The sequence below is a fragment of the Cyrtonyx montezumae genome, unplaced genomic scaffold, assembly GCF_038088225.1.
Source record: "Cyrtonyx montezumae isolate F1298 unplaced genomic scaffold, pur_monq_1.0 scaffold_3, whole genome shotgun sequence".
In the NCBI taxonomy this organism is placed as follows: Eukaryota; Metazoa; Chordata; class Aves; order Galliformes; family Odontophoridae; genus Cyrtonyx; species Cyrtonyx montezumae.
The window spans coordinates 139,823,463-139,847,707 of record NW_027072034.1 but is presented as its reverse complement, the minus strand read 5'-3'; the positions used below and the strand labels follow the sequence as shown (position 1 = coordinate 139,847,707).

The 24,245-nt window shown below is 38.9% G+C and overlaps 1 protein-coding gene across 2 annotated transcripts in view; it reads left to right on the top strand.

The window, feature by feature from the left end:
* The window catches only part of CADPS2 (calcium dependent secretion activator 2), a 297,492-nt gene that overhangs the window by 128,022 nt on the left and 145,225 nt on the right, over window positions 1–24,245 (top strand). For both annotated transcript variants that reach the window (XM_065743498.1, XM_065743497.1), the window contains exon 7: window positions 14,991–15,102. In XM_065743498.1, the coding sequence (XP_065599570.1) occupies window positions 14,991–15,102 (112 nt within the window). The remainder of the gene's footprint in view (window positions 1–14,990; window positions 15,103–24,245) is intronic.

Genomic DNA, 24,245 nt, shown 5'->3' with positions numbered 1-24,245 from the left:
CTGTTATATTAGAAGTATGTGAAGAATGAGTGATTAAGTGTGTGACCAGAGGAGGCAGGGAACCTCAGTCAAGACTGCACAAGTAAAATAAATGCTCACTTTATCTTTATGCAATATTGTGCCAACATTAATTCTGTAAAGTATGACAATACTTGCAGATACATAATTAAAGATTACTTAGTAAGATCTTATAGGAGAGTATTGTTAGTTATTTTTTAAGGAGGAAAAACAAAGGCTTGATTTCTAAAATCAGAACTTCCTGAAATGACATGATCACTCTTAAAAAAAAAGTGAATCTTTTAAAAATAATTTGTGGATGATATTTTTGTGATATGACCTAAGGTGCCTGGGGACAGGCTGAGTGTTGAGGCTCTTCAGTCTGGAGAAGAGAAGGGTTTGGGGGAACCTTACAGTGGCCTTCCAGCACCTGAAGGTGGCCTACAGGAAAGTTGGGGAGGGACTTGTTATAAGGGCAGGTAGTGACAGGACAAGGGGAAATGGCTTTAAACTGGAAGAGAGTAGATTTAGCTTAGATATTAGGAAGAAATTATTTTCTGTGAGGGTGGTGAGACACTGGAACAGGTTGCCCAGTGAGGCTGTGAATGCCCTCTCCCTGGAGGTGTTCAAGGCCAGGCTGGATGGGAATGTGAGCAACCTGGTCTAGAGGGAGGTGTCCTTGCCTATAGCAGGGGGATTGGAGCTAGGTGATCTTAATGGTCCCTTCCAACCCAAACCATTCTGTGATTCTGTGATTTTATGAAGTTACTGAAGGGGAAAGGGACAGACATTTATAAGCTGTGACAATCACCTCCCAAGCATCAAGTAGTTTTATTCTTTCATCATAGTCACTGTGACTTTATAATTATTATTTATGATTAAGGGAAACACAGAGGTGATCATGTCTACAACCATCAAAACGTGATTGCATGACACAGATATACAGTATGTAAAGAAAAGGGACGGCAAGCATTTTCTCAACTACAATTCATCTGCATCTAGTTTTTCTGCATAAGTAAGATTAATTTTGATCAGTAATACTTTAATTATACTGTTAAGTGTTCAGTAATCATTCTGCATATTGTTTGTATTTGTAGTAATCCATCTTTTTGCTCTTGCCCTGGAGGAAAAGAAGGACAAGACAGTTGTCTTTGCCTTGTATTGCTTTGAGTCTTGAGTATAAAACTGGAGCCTAGATATAAGAAGAAAGGAGGAACAGAAACACAACTACTTGCTCATCAAATAGACTGTAATCATAGTGCTCTCTTCCTGGCAAACCAACAATTTCTTCTAAGGATATGGTGGTGTTTTTTTGTTTTTGTTTTCAGTTGTGTTTCTGGTTTTTGTTTTGTTTTGTTTTGTTTTTTGTTAAAATGAGTGTCTTCGCACATGGGATTTTTACAGAGGGATAGTGAGATTGTGGTTCTATGTCCCTCATCTAACTGTGCTCAGCTTGTTGTTCATATGCTTTCTATTGTACCTCCTGAGGATAAATAATCTTTAGAATTTAGCTGCTTAAACAGTGTCTTTTATTTGATGGATTTCACCTGCTCTTTTGACAATTAGCACTGGAAGTTTTTTACTTTAATCGCAGATAATTGCAGTGAAATCCCAGGCTGTTTTCACAGAGGATAATGAAGTGGAATTATTCAGCATATTTGGCATCCAAACTTCTCTTCTTTAAAACATAAGTGCATTTTATGTATCATTTATGAAAATGAGGCTGTATATAAGAGAAAACCTCTGTGTATTCCTAGTAAGATTATTTCAAAGACTAACATGTGAGAGGCATCATTTCGAATTATGTTGACATGGGCAATGTGGTAAACTTGGCCAAGCTGAGTGTCACCTTTTAGTAAGGATTTTGGAACCTTAGGGAAGTCAAAGGGATTGTGCAGGAAACAAGATTCATCTGCTTTCCGAAGCCAGGTAGGAGCAAGTTACATACTGATTCTCCTTGTCTTTAAAGGATAAAATCCATCATGGCTTTCATCTTGGCGTATCAGGAAGTCTTTCTTCTTTCATTGTCCTGATTGGAGCAATTCTCAAAATAGGATAGAAGAAATTACTTTGTAAAAAATCAGGTCTCAAGAGCCAGTACCATATATGGCTGTCCAGTGTCCAGCTGCAAAGAGGAGAAACAAAATTGCCAGTAGAAAATTAGCTGATGCTTTCTTGGGTCTTCAGAGGGAAAAAAGGGAGAGGAGAATACACATTTATCCCACGAGGTGTTCTGGATTAATGATGGAAGCATTTCACAAATGACATGGATTCAGCTGAAAATTTACTTGACAGTTTTATTCAGCTGTTCTTGTTGCCTGATCATTTTCTTGCTCCTTTAAGAAAAGGAAATAATACCTTATCATCTCACATATAAAGATCAGTATGATATCCACAAGAAAAAGGGTTGGGCTTTCTAAAATAAGTAATCGTGTATGCTACATTCTATTACTGATTGCTATCATATATTGTTTAAGCAGATTTTTCCCTCTTCTGTAACAGAGAAAATTAATTTTCTGCAGGATTTTAATCTTAAAAGATATTTGGAACTCGACTGGATAGTAACTTGAGCAGTCTGATCTAACTGGCTTGGTGCTGATCTTGAACTAGGTGACTTCCAGAGTTTCCTTCCAGCCTAAATGTTGCTGTGGTTCTGTGATTAACCCCCAGAATATTCTCTTGTAATCCTGTTTACATAAAGGATGTGAGGAAAGCACTGTTGCTAGAAGGCAATATTCACAGATCTGGCACAAGTGTGATATGGAATAAACCGGGATGAGAAAAGGTAATTAAAGTTGTCTGTAATTTTTACTATATTTGGATAGTTAGCAATAAACATTATCCTTCTGCCAATGGGGCATATATATTTTTTTATTTTCTCCTCTTCAGTCTTTTGATTGTTCTGGCTAAATCCTGGCTGTTGTTCTGCTTCTGTGTGCTGAGCATGTTAATAACTGACTGAAAACAACCAGAATTTCTCCCCTTATATGATGCTTGCACTTTTGAAGGCTGTGGTTTGGTGCACTGCATCCTGCTACAGCCAAGCCAAAGTCAATGGGAAGGGGGCTTCACAGCAAGTAGGTTCCCTGTGCTCTAGCAGCACTGATGTGCTATACTGTGAAATAGCTCTTTCTTGATACCATAATAAAAAAAATTGCAAAAATCTAGCAAACCCAGGGGTTTGGCAGACTGTCAACCTCTACTCAAGCATAGCATCACTGCTATGATACAGTGGCTGTTTGGGAATGACTCTACCCTTTTACAGTGTAGTGAATGCCTTTCAAGACTGGTATCAGTTTTATGTTCTATTTTTTCTGTGTGTTTTGGAAACCTTGGGGCTTGAAGACATATGTCCTGCTGTTATCACTTTCACTCTAACAATTAAGGCTTGGAGAAAGACAGTACACTTGCTGCTGAATGTAATATATTTGTTTCCAGTCTCATTCCTACCTGATTGCAGCAAATGTGATTAATATTTGCAGACAGGCATAAGCTTTCTCTAACACTGCACTAAAGCATCTATGGATGTGTGATCTGGCTTCAAACTGGAAGGCGTTTAGCTGCGAATAGTATGGTGCTGAGCCAAAGCCAATTAAGTGCTGCTTAGAAGCAAAATGTATTGGATCTGGCCAAGCATCGTACTAACATAGCTGCATGCTCTCTGTCTGGGTCAGAGTGAAGGCAAAGACAGCTTACATCTGCCTGCAACACGTCACATGGCAGGATGGATGTCTGTCAAAAAAAGATGGGGGAAGGACACATTACCTCAAATTTCACCTCAAATTCTATTCTCCTCCTGGCATATTCTGACAGAGTGGGGGTGAAATTTGAAATTTAGTGATCTTTGCCCATCTCATCTCTGCAAAACTGAATTACTGAATTGTTTTTTTCTGGGTAATAGTGTGAAGAAACGTTACTTTGGATTTCTGTAAGCTTTGACATTATTAGAATGTCCCATTTTGCATTTTGAAAATATGCCATTCTTCTGTCTTTGACTGAATTGACTGTTCAAAAATTTGCTTATATTGATGGAAATAGTTTCTAAATATTTGGCCAGGCACAGTGCTCAAACTGAAATAGGTTTGATGTTTTTTTATTCAGGTTTGATTTGTTTTGGGTGAAGAGAAAGGTTAAGGAAGAGGATATTGGAAAAAGAAGCTTTGAAAATTTTACTTTTGACCCCTATTCAGTTTAAAAATACTTTGTGTATTGCAAGTCTTTGTGACAGTTTTTCAGCCCAGCGTAAGCAGGCTCTTCTTTCCTGACACTGTGCTGGTATGTGCATGGATTCTCAGGCGTAAGGATGTCAAGAGCCCCAGTACTCTTAAGAGTACAGAAAAGTCCACCGAGCACATGTTGTCACAGATGAGTGATGCACTTCACTCATAGAGAGAAGCAGCAATATGTTTTATTGATATAAGACTGATTTAGCAAGGCTCAGTGGTTAATAAGTCAGCGGTTTAACAAGATTCAGTGGGCAGGTACACTCAGTTACCACATAGAGGGATGGGGTCACACAAAATTATCAAGAAGACCCTCCCATTAAGTCCTTTGGCTCAGAGCAGACCCCCCCCCCTTGCTTTTTAGGGTCCTCAGAGCAGTGTTGGTGCAGCTGGGTTCAGTCATAGCTTCAGACTTGGTCAACAGTTCATGTCTAAAGCATTATGTGCACAATCAATCCAAGATGCAACTTACTGAAGTTTACTGAAGTTAGTGTCTTACCAAGGATTTGTCATGGGTGAGGAATCTCTCGGCCTCAAGGAGCAACCTTGAGAGGTGCTCCTGCTCCTGGCATGTAGCCCACTGCAGTGCAAGGAGATCTCAGTGGGCTCTGAGCTGACCCCTGTTTGTGGTGTAATATGATTGAGTCCAAGTTTTATCTGTATATCAGCCCTATTTGGTTTGCAGCATGCTCCATTAGCTCCTGGCTATTGTGTTATTGTCTCCCCAGAGTTGAACCTGAGCCAGATGCAGACACTGCTATCATCAATGATGCTTATTGCTTGAGCAGGGTTTACAGTGAATGGTCAGGTGGGTTGTAAACTCTTGCAGATGCAGAAAGAAAATTTATAGATCCTGAGATTTCTGAGTAACCGTTTAGCATATAAAGTGTTCTTCTCCAGGTTAATGTGCCTGCTTGAAAGCAATGCCAGCAGATTGAGAGTAGGAGTAACTCAGAAACAGAGGCAGAATAATGTGGACAGCTGATAAGAACAGTGGGAGTCAGAAGGGATAAAAAGAACTTCAGAATAAAAGAGAAGTGGTGGAATGCCAGATGGAATACTGAAATTTTCTGATTTGATTCCTGGGTGTTCCCTGATAGACTGTGCACTCAGATAAGTCAGTCTATTTTGTGATTTGCTTTCCCACGTACTTAGACTGAGATGGAAAAATCTATCTGCTTCATCAAAGTGCTGACAATGCATCAACATCTGTACAATGTTTGGAGGGTTTAAAGTGTCACACAAATACTAAAGAACGTTAAAAAATAGGCTTTGAAACTTTTAACAGTGATGTGATGGATTCGTTTCGTTCTGTTTCAAGACATGACTAAATACAGAGATATAGAAACTTTGAGATTATAAATGGGTGTGTTTTGCTTTTATATCCATCACCAATCCCTAGCTGACTTTGAAACTCAGTGGGAGACACAAGTTAATGCCTTTCACTGAGTCTTCACACCAATATACACCAATGGTTCCCAGCACCCAGAAGCGTGCCAGTCTTGTTGCGTACCCTTGAAAATCTCCATCCTGACTTGGCTTGGTTGCCTGCACCGAAAGTGAGATGGGAAAGCAAGACTACACAATAATTTATTCATAGTTTTATGATTGTTTAAAAATACTTTTCATAATAGATTTCTGTAAGCAGTGTTAGTGTACTGTTTCCATTTTTTCAATGTAGAAAATGTTTTCAGTGTAGCTTTTACAAGAGCTGCTCTGAATGTAATGCCTCCTCATTTATGATGTTGGCCTGCGATGTCAGAGGCAGATGTTGGTGGTGTGACAGTATAGGGGGAACCTTCCCACCAATATCCTGTTACATGCTGCTGCTGTGTGACAGATGGCAGCAGAGGGGCAGTCTGGCAACATGGCATCTGACATGGAAATGCATATGAAGCAAAGGTGTGTCACTGAATTCCTCCATATGGAAAAAGTGACACCCACTGTCATTCATTGATGCTGAAAGCTGATGGAGACCAAGCAGTAGATGTGAACACAGTGAGGCAATGGGTGGTGCATCTCAGCAGTTGCAACAGCGACGTGAAAGACAAGCTGTATTTTGGATGGCCATGTGCAGCTGTCACAGTATGAAATGAAGATCATCTTGATTAGCTCATTGGCAGATTATAACCAGAGAACTGTGTATGGAGCAGAATATCAGTGTCAGTGCATTGGAAACGCTGATGGCAGTGTTGGAATTGTGCAAAGTACGTGCAACATTGGTCCCACTAATGTTCACACAGGAGGAGAAAGGACATCATATGCAAGTTTGTCAGGGCCTATTGGATCAATGAGACTGAAGGTGACAGTTTCCTGGATTGCATTACTACCAGTGATGAGACATGATGTCACCACTATGAGCTGGAGTTAAAATAACAGTCCATGGAGTTGCAACATGTGACTTGCCCATCAAAGAAGAAGTTCAAGACACAGATCTCAGCAGGTAAAGTGATATGCACTGTCTATTGGGGCAGAAAAGGGGCAATCCTTTCAGATTTCCTGGAACTCATATATACCATCAATTCTGACCACTACATCATGACGTTGACTAAGCTGAAGGCTCAAACTCTCAGAGTTAGGCCAGAGTCAGGCCCCATATTGTTTTACAGACTGTTGAGCACATTTTCAGTCTTGGCTGGACTGTCATACCACACCTATCAAACAGTCCAATTTGGAGCCTTTTAACTTCATCTGTTTCGGAAGATGAAAGAACTGCATGGGCAATATTTTCCTAGCAATGACACTGTCGTAGATGCTGTGAAACAGTGAGTCACTTTATTGATGCAGATTTTTAACTAGCAGAGACCACAGGCTCCTTTTCATTGCTGGCAAAAATGCCAGTCACCTGGTGTTGACTGTGTTGAAAATTAGGGTTTTGTAACTGAGAATTTTCTCCACCAAATAGTATTATTGCACTCTTTGTATTTGTTGTAGTTTCCATGGAAATAAATAGGAGGCATTATTTTCGGAGGAACATATGTACTTTGTTGCTTGGTATGTATAGAGCTCATTTCTGTTTTTCTTTTCTGTTATGTATTGGACACTTTCCTACTTTAAAGAAAAATTACAACAGTGTTGTCATTTTACTTGTTGCAAATTATTTTTTTCAGATATTAATGTTCTCTGTTTAAAAAGAAATATGGGATTGTGTCTAACTTGTTATTAGCTCTCTTATAAATTGTTAGTATTTTTGAGCTCTGTTAATTCCCTTATTTTAAACAGTTATTATTTTTACCAAAAGCAAGCTGTGAAAAAAATCCCAGATGATAAGATTACTTCTTTTTCTTATTCATGTTGCTCTGATTATATAAAGGAGCTTTGAAATACCACAAAAACAAGGTATACTTGCTTTTGCCTAGATAAGGACCAGATTTTGTGCTTTCAGCTCTTCAAAATTGAGTTCTGGGAAGAGTTGTTAGTGTTTTCTAATAGCACCAGCTTAAAAGTCTTTAATTTTGCTGCTGAATTCTTAGAGAAAAAACATTCAGACTGTCAGTGGCTGCACAAGTTGGTGACTAGACAGTGCATTCAGGAATTGAATTACAGGCTTCTTAGAATAGGTATTTAGCGACATATACTCAACTTTTCTCTATGGGGAGTGGTGAATAGACATCTTGGTCTGGGTTTCTAAAGCCTGTGTGCTCACTAAATAGTTCCCAAGATAGAGATGCTGCAAAAAGTTGGAAAGCATAGAAATACAACAGTTACACCTGGACATCTCTGGGTATAGTTGATTATGTCTTTGGGGCAAAAAGTTGTTGAAGCCTTTCATGAACTTCTGTCATAGCAAAAGAAGGGGATTTTAGCTACTCGTTGGGTGGCGATGGTCTCCCAGCTATGGTTGTTCTCTCCTGCAATACATACATGGTCTACCTGTTGATAGCAACAGCACCCACAGCACCTGACTGTATGGACACCAGAAGGTGAATTTTGGACATGGTGGTTGCTGCTGGGGGGATGATGATGGGGAAAGCCTGCTATTTCTGGCTGTAGAAAGACTAAGTAGCTATTGCTGCTGCAAGGAACAGGAAGTGTCACAGAATCACAGAGCTGTAGGGGTTGAAAGGGACCTCTAGAAATCGTTGAGTCCAAACCCCTTCCAAAGCAGAGCCATCCACTGTGGGGTTAAGATGGTAAAGGTTGGACTTGCATACTGGACTCATTATAGTTGGACTGTTTTTCTGGTGTAGGCATATGCATAGAAATACGTCAAAAGTGGATTTCTTTTGTTTGTTTTAAAATTAAAAAATAAAAACAAAGGTACTTCACTGTAAGTCTTGTTTAGGTGAAATCAAAGATGATACTTAAAGGCAATAATATGCCTTTCCATCCTTGGACCTAAGTGTCTTGTTTTTCTGAGTTTCTCTTTTCTTCTGCCATGGATCTCTCTAGAACAGTTTATGTTTCTTATATCTAACTTCTGTAGTTTTAGTAAGATTTGGATGTGAACCTCACAGTTAAAGCCATTGCAGCATTGCAATAGTAATGCCCCTTCACTAGCTGACAGACTGAGGAGCATTTAAGGAATGTATCACTGTTTCTGTAATGGGAATCATAAAACAATGAATCTGTAGTTCTCAATGAGATTTCTACATAAAATTGTGGAATAACTGCAATACAGGGGAAAAAAAAGAGACAATGTCTTACTTAAAAGATTAGATGAGATTAGTTATGAATATCTGAGGTAATTGACACAGCCTGCATTTTAGTTTCCTGTGCACAAGTTTCATTTGTGCCCGCACTTTTAAGGGACATTATGATTTGTTTGGAACCTGCTTAATGCATTGCCTTTCAGCTGCAATTTAATGTACTGACTCTGATGCTGGAAATTATTCTCTGCACTTTCATCAAAATAAATGAGTAGTTTTCAAGCAGAGAACTAATAAAGAGTAGATTTTTTTTTTTTCTAAGAAGAATATTTGCAATCTGGACCATGTCATAAGCATTATAGAATGGTAAAAATAGACAACCCTTCTCCTGTGGTTTCAAATGTGAACTTCAAATCCTACTGTAAGGGAAAATATATACATAAGTATAGAATGAATAAAATAATTGTTATGTTATATATAAGAAATATTCATTACTCTATTAAATCCTTGGTGGTTTATAGTAAAATTCTGTCATTTGTGCATTAATATTTTGAAGTCCTTTTCAATGAATTCCCTGTCAGGGGAATGTGGAATGTTTGTATTATGTTCTAAAATGTGCAAAAGATAAGTAAACATCCCATTGAGTTATATGAGACAGCTTTTAAAGCTGTGATTTCTATTGTAGCATCCTGGCTACAATAGAAATCACTGTCACTGCCAAACAGATAGGTGTTTTTGTGCTAACAGAAAAAGAAATACGTACAGCATTTGTGTTGGAGCGGCGGGAGACAAACACACGACCACGCAGATGATCATTAAGTCTCAACTTTAATCAGAAGGTTACATTCTTTTATACTGTTAGTTTAATGAGGTTCACACGTATTGCAAGCCTGAGCTCCCTATTGGCTAAGCTTAAGCTATTTCCTGCGTCTGCTCTTGCGGTTTCTGCGGTCAGCACTTCCTTAAAACAACGATCTTATCTTTGTTCTTATGGTTCCTGTTTTACACACCAGGTCAGCATGCCCTTAGCTACTATTATTTTTGCTGACCAGCTGTATTTGGTTTCCAAGGCCCTTTTCGGCGAGCCAAGTTTCGACAACACTCTTCACACATTTGTTCAATTATTAGTGAAAAAAAAACAAAACAAAAACCTAGCAGCAATTAGTGCCAACTAATACTCTCTTAGAGGCTCTCAGTAAGCAAAGCCAGAATCAGTATGGATTTAACTCATTGTTTGGCTGAGTGGACCTTCCTCATTAAAGATTTATTGTAGATGGCTGTGGGGTATCTTGCACTGCTGGCCCTTAAGGCTGCTGGCTTGCTCTCACATTTGCTCTCTCTCTGCACTTGTGTGTGTGCAGTTGTAGCTGCAGTAGATATGCAGCGGTGGCTGATAATATACAGCACTTCATGTGTTAATGTGTTCACTTCATGAACGTGGAGTTCATCTGAATAACAAAATATCACCTTTTTTTAAATATATTATTTTTAATACTTTATAACAACCGAAAGTTTGTCCAACCTGGACATATGATGTGTAGATGTAAAGATCAGAGGTGCCAGACGTGGCAGAGATGTGCTGGAGTCTCGATCCCGCTGTTCTCTCTCCAGATCTTTCAGCTCACCTCTTGTATTCTGACGTACATTTTCTAACCCGAAGGTTGTGGATATCTGTTTCTCTACCCTTTCCCAGCAATACAGAAGCAACCAAGTCAGTATAGACTGTGGAAAAAGGTGAGATGTGGGCATGTTAGGAAGACCCGGACGTTGTGTTTCCAGACCAGCCTGGAGATGAGCCCTGATAAGTGGTGCCAAATATTCCTTGCCCTGCACAGCACTCTGCTGCTCACAAACTGACTGGTGGTCTGTCTTGTGCATTCCAACTCAGTTCCCTCTACAGGGAATGAGAAAACTCTTCAAGGAAACTTCACAAAGGGATATAATGAAGGATGAACCATTCTTTCAAGGTAGATTTATGCAGTTTATTTAAACCATGAATTAAAACTGAAAAGGAATCATGAAGGTAGACTAATACACTCCTTTTAGTTTCAGTATTGCTGAGGAATTTCTCAGCAATTGCTGAGGAAAGTCAGGTCCCGATGGTGCAAAATCCTTTAGACTTGATATTTTGCTGGGAAGAAAATGTTCTGTGTTTGCAAAAACAAAATGTCTGAATGTGTGCTAAGAACAATAAATTTTATAATATCATTCGATCGTAAGACTGGAGATTTAAGGTCTCAAAGAAAAGTTTTGACTAACAGATTAGAATGGAAAAGCTGAGAGAGAAAATTGCTGCTGTTTCCAGGGTACAGAACGTGTTCTGAAATGAAGTAGAAAAATGGATTTCCTTAGAGTAGGTTCTGTGACACAATTATGTATCTGATATAAACATCAGCTCCTTGCTGGGAGTAGGGTTATCCAGGGGGCTTTTGCAGAGAAGGGAAATGAACTTTGGCTCTGTCCTGCACCATGTACCTCTGACACCAGTGATGAAAAAAATGTGGTTATGCTTAAAGATGATCAAACATCAAATAATTCCATTCTCTGCAGCAAAGAGAATAAGAAGGTGAAACCACACAAATGATGAATGCGGAGGAAAACAATGTAGTAGAACCTGAGCCTGAAGAGCTAGGATTTCTTTTAGCACTGCAGTTGGTAGGTACTTTACACGACGCAGCTGACAACATGCCAACATTCTGTAGTCAAACAATATGCTAGTGCAAATATAGAAGCGTTAGATGTTTCTGTTATGCTAATAGTTATTAAAGAATTATTAAAAATATACTTGTCAAAAGTAGCAATTTTGTAAAATAGATGGATTTGCCCGTTTCTTGGTTTTTTTCCTCTTTCTTCCACAGTTTAGTTATCTGCATAATAGAGCAAAATTGAAATAAATATTCTGCGAGAGAAATTGTCTCAAATAAGATCAGAACGGCACATTTGATTTCCATATTTTGATTTTATGGAAAGCCAAGTTGGAACCTTCAGGCTCACCTCCTTCTCTGTATGAAAAGTGTAGGTCAGCTGTAGAATTTGCTTTCTTACAGAAAATGTTTTACAGCTGTTGCCAATGAAAATTAAATTACATAGAAAAGTATTTTTTCTTCATCAAATTCCACAAGGCACATTGCTGGCTCTTCTTTAAAAAAAAATAAATTAAAGTTAATCACTGAAAACTATTCAGTCTTACAAATATCACTATGTCTTTCTCAAGAAAAATATCAGGGTGCAATCCTTACATTAAAAGAAAAATTACATATTTACCTGCCTATACTGAGCAGCTGAGCTTTTAAAGGAAATGTTCCATGACGGTAACTCCAATGAAATGAAGCAGAAGTGAGAGCAGGAAATATTAACAATTCATTCATTATTAATAAAGGCATTTAACAGCAGACAAATGTGTTTTGGAATAAAAATGTTAATTTTTTGACAAACCCGGGGCTTATAATGATATTAGCACATGGAAGCTGAAGTTGAAATAAAGACCTGTAGTAATGGTGATCAGGGTTTGCATTATACTGATTACGGCTTGGATATTGATTCCACGAGCAATTAGATATCCTCCTAACCTATTTTTTGCCATTAAATTTGACAGCCGCTTTACAAGTTGTGGAATAAATAGCTGAGTGTATGGGAAAAAATTGAGGGAATTTTACACCACCATTACAAGGGATTGAGTAAATCAATTTTTATTGGTTTCATTGATAAACTGGTAGGATCGTTGAATCTCTTACACCCTTGCTTGGCAGCTGCAGACCAAAATGAATGTGTTACCACTTCTGTTGGGGGTTCTTTCTCTCAACATCTGATTTCAAATGGTTTTAAGAAGAATACCTATACAAAGCACCAAAGAAACAAGGTTTAGGTAGTAGTAATCGACAGGGAATCATAAGGGAGATGATCTTTGAGCCTTGTATATATTTGCTTTGATACATTTTTGAACATTTTGAACAGTTGAACATTAAAATAGAAAGGAATGTACTTGAGCTATAAGGCTAAAGAATACAATCTTGGGTTTGTCTTTTCCAATAGAACATGATTGCTTAAATGCTAGTTTTTGAGGCACTCTGCTGAAGACTAGGAGGTAGAAAATTGTGACCATCTGCTTTACTGGGTAATTCACTTCCACAGGCATGGACGTAAGAGGCTGTGAGACTTAGCTGAAGTCCTGAGCAGCAAGGAGCATAGGATTAGTGCATGGAATATTTCCACCATGAGCACTAAGCTTTATGAATTGTTCCAGATCATCGCTTTTCAGCCAAAGATTTTCATTACCTGCTGTAGATGGAAAAAGGAATAGGAGAAAGGTGTCAGTCAAGGATAGTGATTGTATCTGACATTAAAGGTGATGATTCTTCTGATTTCTTTACTTACATCTGTGAGTTAATACTAATAATAGCTCTGTAGAGAAGTTCTTGTGTTCGTGGATTTTTTTTATTGATTATTTGTTGGGTTTTAATAGGAAAAAGGTTTGTCTTTAATTATTTGGGTGGTCTTGTACATTGTGTGGCCAGTTTCAGGGAGCTCAGGGACAAATCTGAGAGTGCAGCAACTACATGCTTAGATGGTGTTAGAGATTGCAAGGCAATATTGTTCCTGGATGGTGTGGTCTTGGGGGAGACTACCTCAACTTTTGTGACTGTTCTTTCTCCTTGGAAATCTCATTTCTGTACTGTGACCCTGTACTGCCTCAGGGAAGAGCAGCAGTACTAGGCATTACCTTGTCCTGCCAGTACATCTTCTGTCAACAGATCACAAAACAAGGTTTTTCCCTCTGAGAAAGTTAATTTCTGTTTCACTTTTTCAATTAGCATTTTAGAGTAAGCATTGGGAGTAAGGCCACGTCCACCATAGACACAGAGAGCAAACATCTATCTAGTCCAGGCCAAGCAAAGAAGACAGAACAGAGTGAGAGATTCAGTTGATTTTCAGTGGACCTCACAGCTGTGGTTCAGCATCTATAGGACTTATTTATGCAGAATTGCCAATTTCTTACGAATTTTTTTGTGTTTGTTACAAATGACTTTCTAGATTTTGTCTTGAAATCTGTAACTGTTGTCAGTTGAAAGTTTCTCTTTTACTTTTTTGATCCTTTTCATGGATGTTTAGTAATGTATGTTCATTTTCCAGGAATGGAGAGCCCATGTCAATTATTCTTGAAAGTAAAATATCATTTTGTGTAAATGATGTCCTGTAAGATTTTAGCTTGTAAATGTCCTTGTGTAGAATATACGTGTGCACTCACCTATTTTCTTATTTCTTCAGTTTCTGATAGTCGCAGTAAGTTAAATAGTAGGAGTCAAGAGGAGAGTAACTGGAGCTGAACTTACTTTTGCAATTTGTTTGCACCTGCTAACACAGACAGAATTACTATAAACAGTGATTACCTTGCAACTCTGTACTTTGTCAGAGGAAGTTGCAATCTGATTCATATGCCTTTCTGGTTTCTGTACCACTGGCACAGAGCAGAGTAAAACCAACTGAGATAAGATTCCCAACTTCAAGTTCACCTGCCTAATTAAGCTTCTCCAAAGCTATGAAGCCTCGTGGCAGCAAACATCTTGCAGTTATAGTGGTAGTAGTAGTTATAGCAGTGTTATAACTAGTAGTAGTTATAGTAGTGGTATAGTAGTTATACTCTGATAAATAACAATTTATCCAACAATTTTCCAAGTTTTTGAATTGTGTTTACATTTTTTTTCCTGTACCAAACTGCAACATCACATGAAACGTTAGGTTTTCCTATGTTCAAATCTTTTATTTCCTGCATAGTCCATTTACCTAAAATCAAGCATATATGTGGGGGGGTTCCTTTTTTGAAAATCAAAACCTGATACTTTTCTGTATAAGCTTGATTTTCTTATGCAGTGTACTGAACATGTGGAAGATGTTTATTGCTCTCTTACTTGGTTGTTTTCCCCTGTGAGCATACTATTTCTATTCTTCCAGTGAGTTTTAGATTAAAAAATTCATAGCTGATTTGATGACAAATGCCATGCAGAAATACTCTGATTTGTCTGATTACAAAGAAGAGCCAATTCTGTGTAAATATTTAATGCTGGGTGCTTAAGAAACTACTTTCTAGCAGTACATTAATGTGTGTTCTGCTAGAAAGATTGCAGTCCTATCCCAAAACCATTTCCTCTGCCCTGTTTGAATTCTGTCCTTTTATTTATTGTAGATGGGGAACTCAAGGGGATTTCACCACTACTCATCCTCGGCCTGTTGTCAAAGTAAAACTCTTTACAGAAAGTACTGGGGTTCTGGCACTTGAAGATAAAGAACTTGGAAGAGTGAGTATCATTGAACAAATGTGAAATATGTGAGAAATTATGTGTAGAAATGTGAATATTGGTAAGACATACAATAAAATGGTATAAGGTATTCAGTATAATTTGCTCTACTTTTCCATTTAATGGTGATTATTCTCAGTCTTCAAAACTTGATAGATTGATCTGGATTACTCTTCAGAAATTTGCACTGTGGATTCACTGTGCTTTTCTTTGCCTTAAAACCCTTTTTTAAAGACATTCCTAGATTACCTAAGCTGCTTTAGCTATAAGGATTGAAATTGAAGAGAGGAGAGAGAGAGTTGGCATGTAACGAGTATAGAAAACAACTGGGAAAGGGAAGCAAGGTCTAAACTGGTGGAAGGATGTAGGGGAGAAATGATGGAGATAAGTTGGACTAAAATGAGAGTTCTCACTCTTGTACTGTTTTAGCTTCCTTTTCCCAATTTTCCTTATCTTGACAGGATCATTTATCCTTCTTAGACCAAAATCAGGTGCTGGAGAACACAGTATATCATATAAAGAGGAGGATGGAATGAATGAGCTAGAGACGATCCACCAGTCTCCCTCCCATCTCCTTCTGAAATTCTCCCCTCTGACACATGCAGACGGCTCACGTTTTTACACTCAATTCTGCATTCAGAGTCATGGCTGGTTCTCATTTAAGCAAAGAATGCTTGTTAGGAAGAGCAGGGCTCTTCCCCCTTGATGTCTTTGTACTGTAGAGAAATGTCTAAGAATGCTCCTACACATTCTTTCATATTTCCACACGCATTTTAAGGTCATGGCTGTATCTTCAGTATTACCTTTTCTCATGTCTTTCTGAGAGAACTCCAAGGTTACTTGAAGGAGCTTGCAGCTGAGCAGACAACAAACGGAGGCAGGGAGTAGATGCTGAACGGGAGGGCTGAGGGGTCTGCATAGTGTTATTAACTGTAGAGAAGTCTCTTTTTTGCCCCCACCTGCTCAGTCTTTTCAAAGAAGCAAAAGAAAAGTCAGTGCAAAGGTGCAGGGCAGCAAAGAAGTGAGTATAGGGCCATTGAGAACTGGGCTAGTGTAATCATTGCCAAGGAGTTGGAGAAGAGAAGCAGCATTAACAGGATAAAAGAGCTAAGAAAAACCGCAGGTATTAACTGAATGCTGTTGCTCTGCAAGGTTAAATAATCAAAGTTCAGGTAAAGGCTTTGGTCTGCTTTATCAGACCGCAGCTAATTGGAGCTTCTGAAACAGGAGGTTCAAAAGGTTTTAAGTGATTTTAATGAATTGAAACATTTCAAATATGCAATAGTGAATATAGCTTTCACCTTAACTATATCCCATAGCCCCAGATAATTTGTTGGGTTTTTTTCATCCGCCTCTTCTTTCTTCCCACTCCTGCCCTTCTTCTGACACATCTGTATTTGTCAGCTGTTCAAAGTGTTTTAAAGAAGATCCTAACTCTCCTTTCTTGATAGGGGTGATAAAGGGAAAGAGAATTAAAAAAAATAGGTTATTGTAGGAGGCTATGCTCGCTGCCCTGCTGTTGGAATCTCATCCTGGACATACAGCAAGACATACAAATGGTGAGAGAGAAAAGAGCTATCTGTTTCTGTTGCTGATTTTTACACTCCTGTCCATCTCAATGTCTGCCTGCTTTTAGCAGGTGCTCTGAGGTTTGGCTATTTGTACCAGAATTAGGCAATTAATATAATTGCTTTTTTGTGCTTTTTTTCACATCGCAAAGGACAAGGGTCCAGTAGTCTCCATTCCCCTACATTAAGGTTTGTTCTGAGACTAGGCAGAGGAAACAGAAGTACCTGAGAGATACTTAGTAGTTTTGCATTTTATAATCCGTTCCTGATTTATGGAAAATGTTCAGCCTTCATCCTTGCCCCAGAAATACCTTCTAAAATAGTTTATTCACCTTTAGAATACAGTGGAGACACTCGTATGTATGCTGCTGTCCTCTGTAGCATAAAAGAGGCTATGCTTACACAGCCTACAGACATAAGCTGTGAAGAATCTGCTTTATACTTCCAGTTACATATACACTTTTCCTTATATACACCTGCAGTTTTGCCAAAATACTCCTGCTGGCTCTGCCAGTCAGTAAGAGACAAACTTCCCACTGTGACCATATAATAGAATCACAGAATGGTTTGGGCCTCAAAGCCCACGCAGTTCCAACTCCCTGCCACGGTTAGGGCTGCCACTTGCCAGCTCTGGCTGCCCAGGGCCCCATCCAGCCTGGCCTTGAGTGCCTCCAGGGAGGGGACATCCACCCCCTCTCTGGGCAACCTGTTGTAGTGCCTCACCACCCTCACTGTAAAAGACATTTTCCTTAGATTTAAACTCAGACAGCCTTTAAAAAATGCCAGATCCCTCTGGATAAGCATAGTTTTTATAATAAATTTTGTCAGCTTCATGGCTGGTCAATATACAGCAGGAACTCACTGGAGTATAGCAAGGTTATTTCTGCTCAGAAAAGACTTGAAGATTCTTTCACTGGCTTATTTTCTTTTGTTAAAAATTCAACTGAAATCTGCCATTCCTGAGGTAGGCTTGCTGTGGACGTTCTCATTTCTCAAGTACCTTCTTCAAAGCTTGTGTCTTGACCTTATACTGCTTTTCTGCAGCATTGAAGTTTGCATTCCTCACACCCTGCAGTTATTGTTGAAGGTTTTGTTCTGTTTAATCTATAACTAGAAATAGAAGGTGGCATCAAAGTACATGATTTGAATTTTAAGCTTCCATCAGGTACAAAGGGTTTGTTCTGTCACCAAGAGACTAGCTTTTATGCAAATAAATCTCAGGTGTGAACTGTGGAGCCAGTGGTGGATTTTCCCAGATCTGCAGAAGATTTCCCCCTGCTCTGCTCTAGGTGATGGCTGTCTCTCACACTTATTAACTTCAATTGTAGACCATGATCTCAGCATGATAGATCCTCTGTTTGAGAAGACACTGCTAATTTCCAGAGGCAGGTGATGATGTTAGAGTGGGAGGGAAGTAGGCTCCTGCTTTTAGGGAAAAGGGGAGCCCATACTTACAGCTTTATTCTCAGAAAGAGTACAAAATATAGATGTATAGAATATGAAAACTAGAGGCTACTTGACATCTGCTGCAGAAGTTACTGGATGAGCACTAAGTGAGAGAAGGGTGTTGTTACCTATGTTTCACTTCTCCTTTCAAGGCATTTAAGATGTGCTTAACCAACAGGAGGTAGTTCTTGTCTAACACTGACATTGACTTGTCTGACATCACTCTCTTCTGAAAAATAAAGTAAATCCATTTGTGAGCACCAAGAGATGATTTTGCTTGTTAGGGGATGTTTTTTCTTGCTCCCTGCTGACTGCTTTGAGTGTCTTTAAATAAAAAGTAAAACTTCAATCTTTGTTCCACAGTAACTGGAGGCTGGCTAGCAAAGCTCAGTTTTCTGTTAACACAAAAAAATGGGGAAATGTGCTGGACAGGAAAAGAAAAGATGTTATTTGGATCTGAGTTTGGCAGAACATGAGCTTCAGTGGTCACGGTCTGTGATTGTACGTACCTCAGCACCCAAGAGACACTGAATTTAACTTCTAGAAGTGAGACAGGCTGTGTTTCTGGGGCTAAGTTTGTTCTAATCAGGAAATGTACAGAAATTAATCAGATATCTTTGAAATGTGTGTCCCAATGATCTGGACGCTTCAGAAATTACATATATGTATACAAAAGGAACAAATGACAGAAATGTTTGCGTTTGTGCATGCAACAGAAGGGGAAGCAGAGTTTGGAGTAAATACGTGTGAAGAATCAGGCTGGTGGCTTATGAAACTCAGGAATCTGACGCCACTTTTCTTTGTTCAGTACTTTGTATATGAAGATGTTCAAACCCAGTAATTCAAAGTGACAGCCATTGTGCTTGCTTAGCACACATGTGAACACAATGTGAGAACAGCAGGTGGTGTTTGATTACTGGCATTTTTTGAATATAAGAATATTTCTATCTCCTTGCTCTGAGTATTCAATTAAAAGCAAATGACTGTCTCCCAGCTGACTTGTCACAGCCAGCTGCAGCCAGCAATAATCAGCTCTGCAGTATGTTGGGGTTTTTTTTGGTTGTTTTGTTTTGTTTTTGTTGGTGCTGTTCCTCTTGAATTGATTTGAAGACATTATAAAATTGCACCCATACTTGTTTGACTGTCTGGTTTCTGAACACTGACTGCACTGGGCATTTTGTTTATTTTCTGAGTGGAGATGATTCTATACTGTGAATGCATTAATTTAAAGCCTGCCATCGCAGGAACATGTGTCTACATCACCTTTACAAATCACTGAAGTTTTGTAGGTTTTTCTTTAAGTTTGAAAAATGGCAATGGATTACTCCCCCACCTAGCACTGCATTATCTGGCTCTGTGTTGTTGTTCCTATGCTCACAGTGGTTTTCATGGAATCATTTAAGTCAGAAGGGTCCTTTAAAGGTTTGCTAGTCCATCTCCCCTTATATGGGAATTCCTAGGTCACAGTCTGAATCAGTGGTTGAGCACCAGCTGAGAAGGCATGGCTAACCTAGGGAGTTCAGGTGCATGCAATGTACCTGAGTGACCCTTGCTTAAGGGTTAGCAGCCAAGGGAGCAAAATTTCTTCTCAGAAACTGTACTCTTCTCAAGGCATGGCTGGTCTTGGGAGTGGGTAAGCCACATTCTGTATTGGCTTTTAAACTGAATTTTAATGAATATCTTTATGTGTGCTCCTGTCCTAGTAGAAGGCCTTATAATCTCTTTTCATTGCTTCCCACTCCTGTAGGGATGCCCCTAGCTAGATCAGAGTGTTTGGGGCACCACTTAGCCTGACCTCGAATGTCTCCAGGGCTGGGGCTTCCAGTGTATCTCTAGGTGAGCTGTTTCCCAGCCTCAATGCTTTTACTGTAAAAGATTTCTTCTTTATGTCCTATCTAAATCTCACTACTGGTTTGAAACCATTTCCCCTTGTCCTATCACAGCAGACTCTGCTGAATACTCTGTCCGCTTCCTTTTTCAGTCCCCCTTTGTGTACTGGATGGCTGCTAGCAGCCTGAACAGCCATAGCTGTCTCAACTAGCCTCACAGAGGAGCTGTTCTGTCTCTTGAATTTCTTTTCTTCGTAGCTCACTGTGGCTGCCTTTTGTCAGAAGTTCTTGAGCTTTTCTCTCCGTTGAGACGTGCTCCCCTTAGTTTTGGGGAATAGGTTGTTTGGGGAGGACTTTAATACAATTATCATCTGTTAGGAAGTGTTCAGATAGCACCAGTCAGAATCTGTTGGGTGCATAAATTGAAGTCTTCCCAGTTCTTTCTCAACACCAGTATTTAGGATGTTCCTTTGCTATATCCATATGCTGTTTTTTGTTTTATTTTTCTTTCTTTTTAACCACCTGTTTACCAAAGCATTATCTGCTTTCAGCTGTAACACAATTGTAGCTGAAAAGCAAGCAGCTTCTCAGTAGATGAGATAACGGAAGTGGTGCAGAATCCCTTTATGCACCCTTGGTTTGATTGAGCTGTCATTCCCCTTTAATTTTCTAGGAGAGTAACTTTTAAGAGCGCTAACTCCTTTTTCCACCTCTGGCTCCAGTCTTGGGCCTTTCCTGGAGCTGATTGTGTTTAATTGTCCTGGTGGCAGTGAGTGACAACTTAGCACTCAGAAGCATAAAGAACCTGAACAGAATGCTGTGTTTGGTAGTCTGCTGCTGGGATGCTCCAAGGAACTTCACTTCTTTCTACACCTGACAGCAACTTCTTCTTTGCTGACATTGACCTGTGCGTGGGCAAGTGTCTGGTGTAGCTCTGAACAGCTCCAAACTTTCAAGTTGTAAGGGAAGGTGACATGAGGAGAGTCAGCAGCCTGTCAGAAGCAGAGAGGTGTCCCTTATGCAAGTAGGGCCAGGGCTGCACAAACAGCATAACTCTCCAGGATGTCTAATCTGCTATTTGAGATCTATTTCCTTCCCCAAACTGGCTTCATTAATTTTTGGCCTGCAGCACTAATTTCAAACTGGTGAAAACCGGAGTGTGTTTAATGAAGAAACTTTTCTGTTATCTTTTCTCAGGCAATGACTGGCAGCACAAATTTTTATATGCCAAATAATATTGTTTATTTTATAACATAAAATTTGCCTGTCCTCCCTGTTCCTACGGCCATCAGTTATCTTTTCAAATCACTTCATTTTAGATCGTGAAAGAAAAAGCCTTCCATAGATTCAATTATTAGTCCTGTTGCATGATGGAAGAAGCTTCAATAAATACAGTTGAAGGAGAATGTCATGTTATTGTGGGTACTTGCTCTTTTACCTTGCTTTAAATGAGCATGAATTGACACAGAATAAAAGTCTGACTCTAAGAGGCTTTTCCTGGGTTGCATCTTTATTTATCTTTATTTTCTTTAAGGCTGTGTAGTATGAACTGCACTGAAGGGGAGAGGAGGATTTTCTTGGTTCTTGACATAGCATGTCATCTGTTGGCCAGGGCATTAAGGAGTAGCTGCAACTCTTTACTTGCATCACTTCTTGTTTGTGACAGGGAGCTAGATCTCAGCGTAGTCTGCTCAAACTTCCTGCCATTCCCAAGGCCCTGTGCCCAAGCATATCTCAAAGTGTGTCCTAGACCACTCAAATTTGAGTGAAAAGTTCCTCAGATTTTTCAATAGTTGGGTTGGAAGAGCAGGTAACTGCAGCACTTGTGTGCAACTTCTGAATATTAGAGAGGAAGAATGGACTGGAGAAGCCAGGAAGCCAGAAGATGAATTTGCTCAACCAGAACTCAGCTGTGAGAGTGGGATGGGGAGAACAGAGAAATTATTTTGACTCTCTTGATTTCTCTCAAGTGTGCTTCCAGTGCTGCTCAGCTTACCTCTGAGCTTGTTGGTCCCCTCTGGAGGCTGCATTATTTTGTGGCAGTGTGACAGCTGTGGCCAGGGATGGTTAGCTCGAGAGCTTTATCTTAACCATGAAAACACTGATGTTTCTGTGTAGTACTTTTGACTCTGAACCTTCTGTATGTTTATCTGCTCTGAGAAAGCAAGGCTGTCACAAGTCTGTTTCAGCTTCCAGGATATTTTTGCACAACTAACCTGTTCCCTCAAATCTTTTTTTTTTTTTTTTTAAAGGAGGAAATGATCAATTTGCCAAAGATAGAGGAGAGTTAGGAGTTGCTCAGCTGGATTGACTGTTGGCTCAGGTGAACATCAAGTGGCTCTTTTTATTGTCATTCAGTTGGGACTTACACAGCTGAATTATAGTGCATGTTGACTAGTTAAGTCATGACATGATATTAGCTAAATATCCTACAGGTACAGCTGAGAAATGCTGTGTCAATTGTTCACAATCCAGGAAAAACAATATTTTGAGAAGTTTACCTTGCACAAATATGCAAATTTGCTGCTCTGTAACATTAATATCATTACTTCTTAATGCAGGTTACCCATTAGGCTACTTATTATGAACACATATTGTTATATATATTTTTTTATATACTATATATGTTATATGATGCAATATATATCGTTATAAAACAGTTCATAGTTTGCTGAATTGCTGCTGAGTAATCTGCTGGGATGATATTCACAGATTTAAGAACAATAACAAAGCATAAAATAAAAAATGAAGATGTATAATGTAGAAATAATTCTATTAATGTTTTAGAAGTATTAGGTGGAGTGAAATCATATTCTATAGGTGAGTACATATATTCTTCAAGAGAAGAAAGAGTTGATACCATTTTATTGAAGTATAAATCCAGAACTACACCTGTACATTTACAATCCATTGAACAGTGCTGAAAGGAAACCTGAGACAAGTAGCCTAGAAAGTTCCTCTGTGAGCAGTGGAAATGAGATTGCATTGCAGTGTGTCATCATGGAGGAAATGCTTTTGATCCAAATTTCAGCATTTTTTTTTTCCATCAAGAAGAGTCTGCCCAGTGCTTTGGTTTCTGTGGCTTCAGTTTGTGCCACTTGATCCAATGCTCAGTGGTTAGAAGTGCCCTTACAGGCTTAAGGTTATTGTGTGGATAATTAATGCCTGCAGAATGCTTTGTGTGGGTGTGTATGTGTGCGCTTGTGCATAATGACAAAAGTGTTTGATGAAGTTCTTGAAATACAGTGTGCGTGTTCTAGTCTTTTTAGTTCTTATACTTTGCCGTTCTTTCCTGCTTTAAATAATAATACAGATACAACGCAGTGCATGTCCAAGTACTCTGCCAGATACTTATTCATTGCAAGAGGTTTGTAAGCAAAGCTCAAAAATAATTCCTTTTCTGATTTTTTTTTAAGAAGTGTCAGTACTGAAGTTATGGATTAATTATACACTTGTCAGATTGTATTTTCTTCTGTAGAGTCAAAAATCAAAACGCTGACAGGAGAAAGATGTCGTTTGAGATGCGCAAGCAGTAATAAGCTGTTAGAGGACAGTGACAGCAGTCTGTAGAAAAGAAGAAAAATCATAACATCACCTATGGATCTGTATGAATGCCAAGTGATTAAATGCAACGAATGAGGAATAAATCTGTTTATATAATCTTGCATTTAAAGAGAGAAACAAACTAGAAGCTGTTTCTATTTGAAATTTCAAAACTCAAAAGTTTCTACATTTATAATGCTTTTCAAGGGAGAGCTTTTACTCAGAAGGAAAATGAACATGCCCCTTGTGAAAGAGGGAGTCGGCATGGTTATAAATAGTGTTTGCTATGTGTTTGTAAAATGGAAAACAAAGTACCTTTTTGATTTATGGAAACTGGAATATACTGCTTTTTCTACTGTCTCTATAAGTAACAAGAACTTAATAGTTCTGAGAGGCTTTTCCACTGGTGTTACAGAGGTTGCACACATGGTTAGGGCTGATGCGTTGCACTTCTCTGCTTTGCTAGCACTCCTGATACTAATGGGATACAGGAATATGCTTCTGCAAAATACTGACATGGAGAGCTGAAGGTCTTCAATTTATGTCATCCTTCATATGATTAGATCTGTTGAAACATTTTTTGCTTAGTAATATCCACTATATTTATGCTTGCTTTAGGATTCTTACCCAAATCCTTGGTTTAGCTTTTCCTATAACAGAGTGGGGAATATACTGTCTTTTATATACGTGACACAAGTACTGTGTATAAGAAATTAATTTGATAATTCCCTTATGGTGATTCAATCTATGATTAATT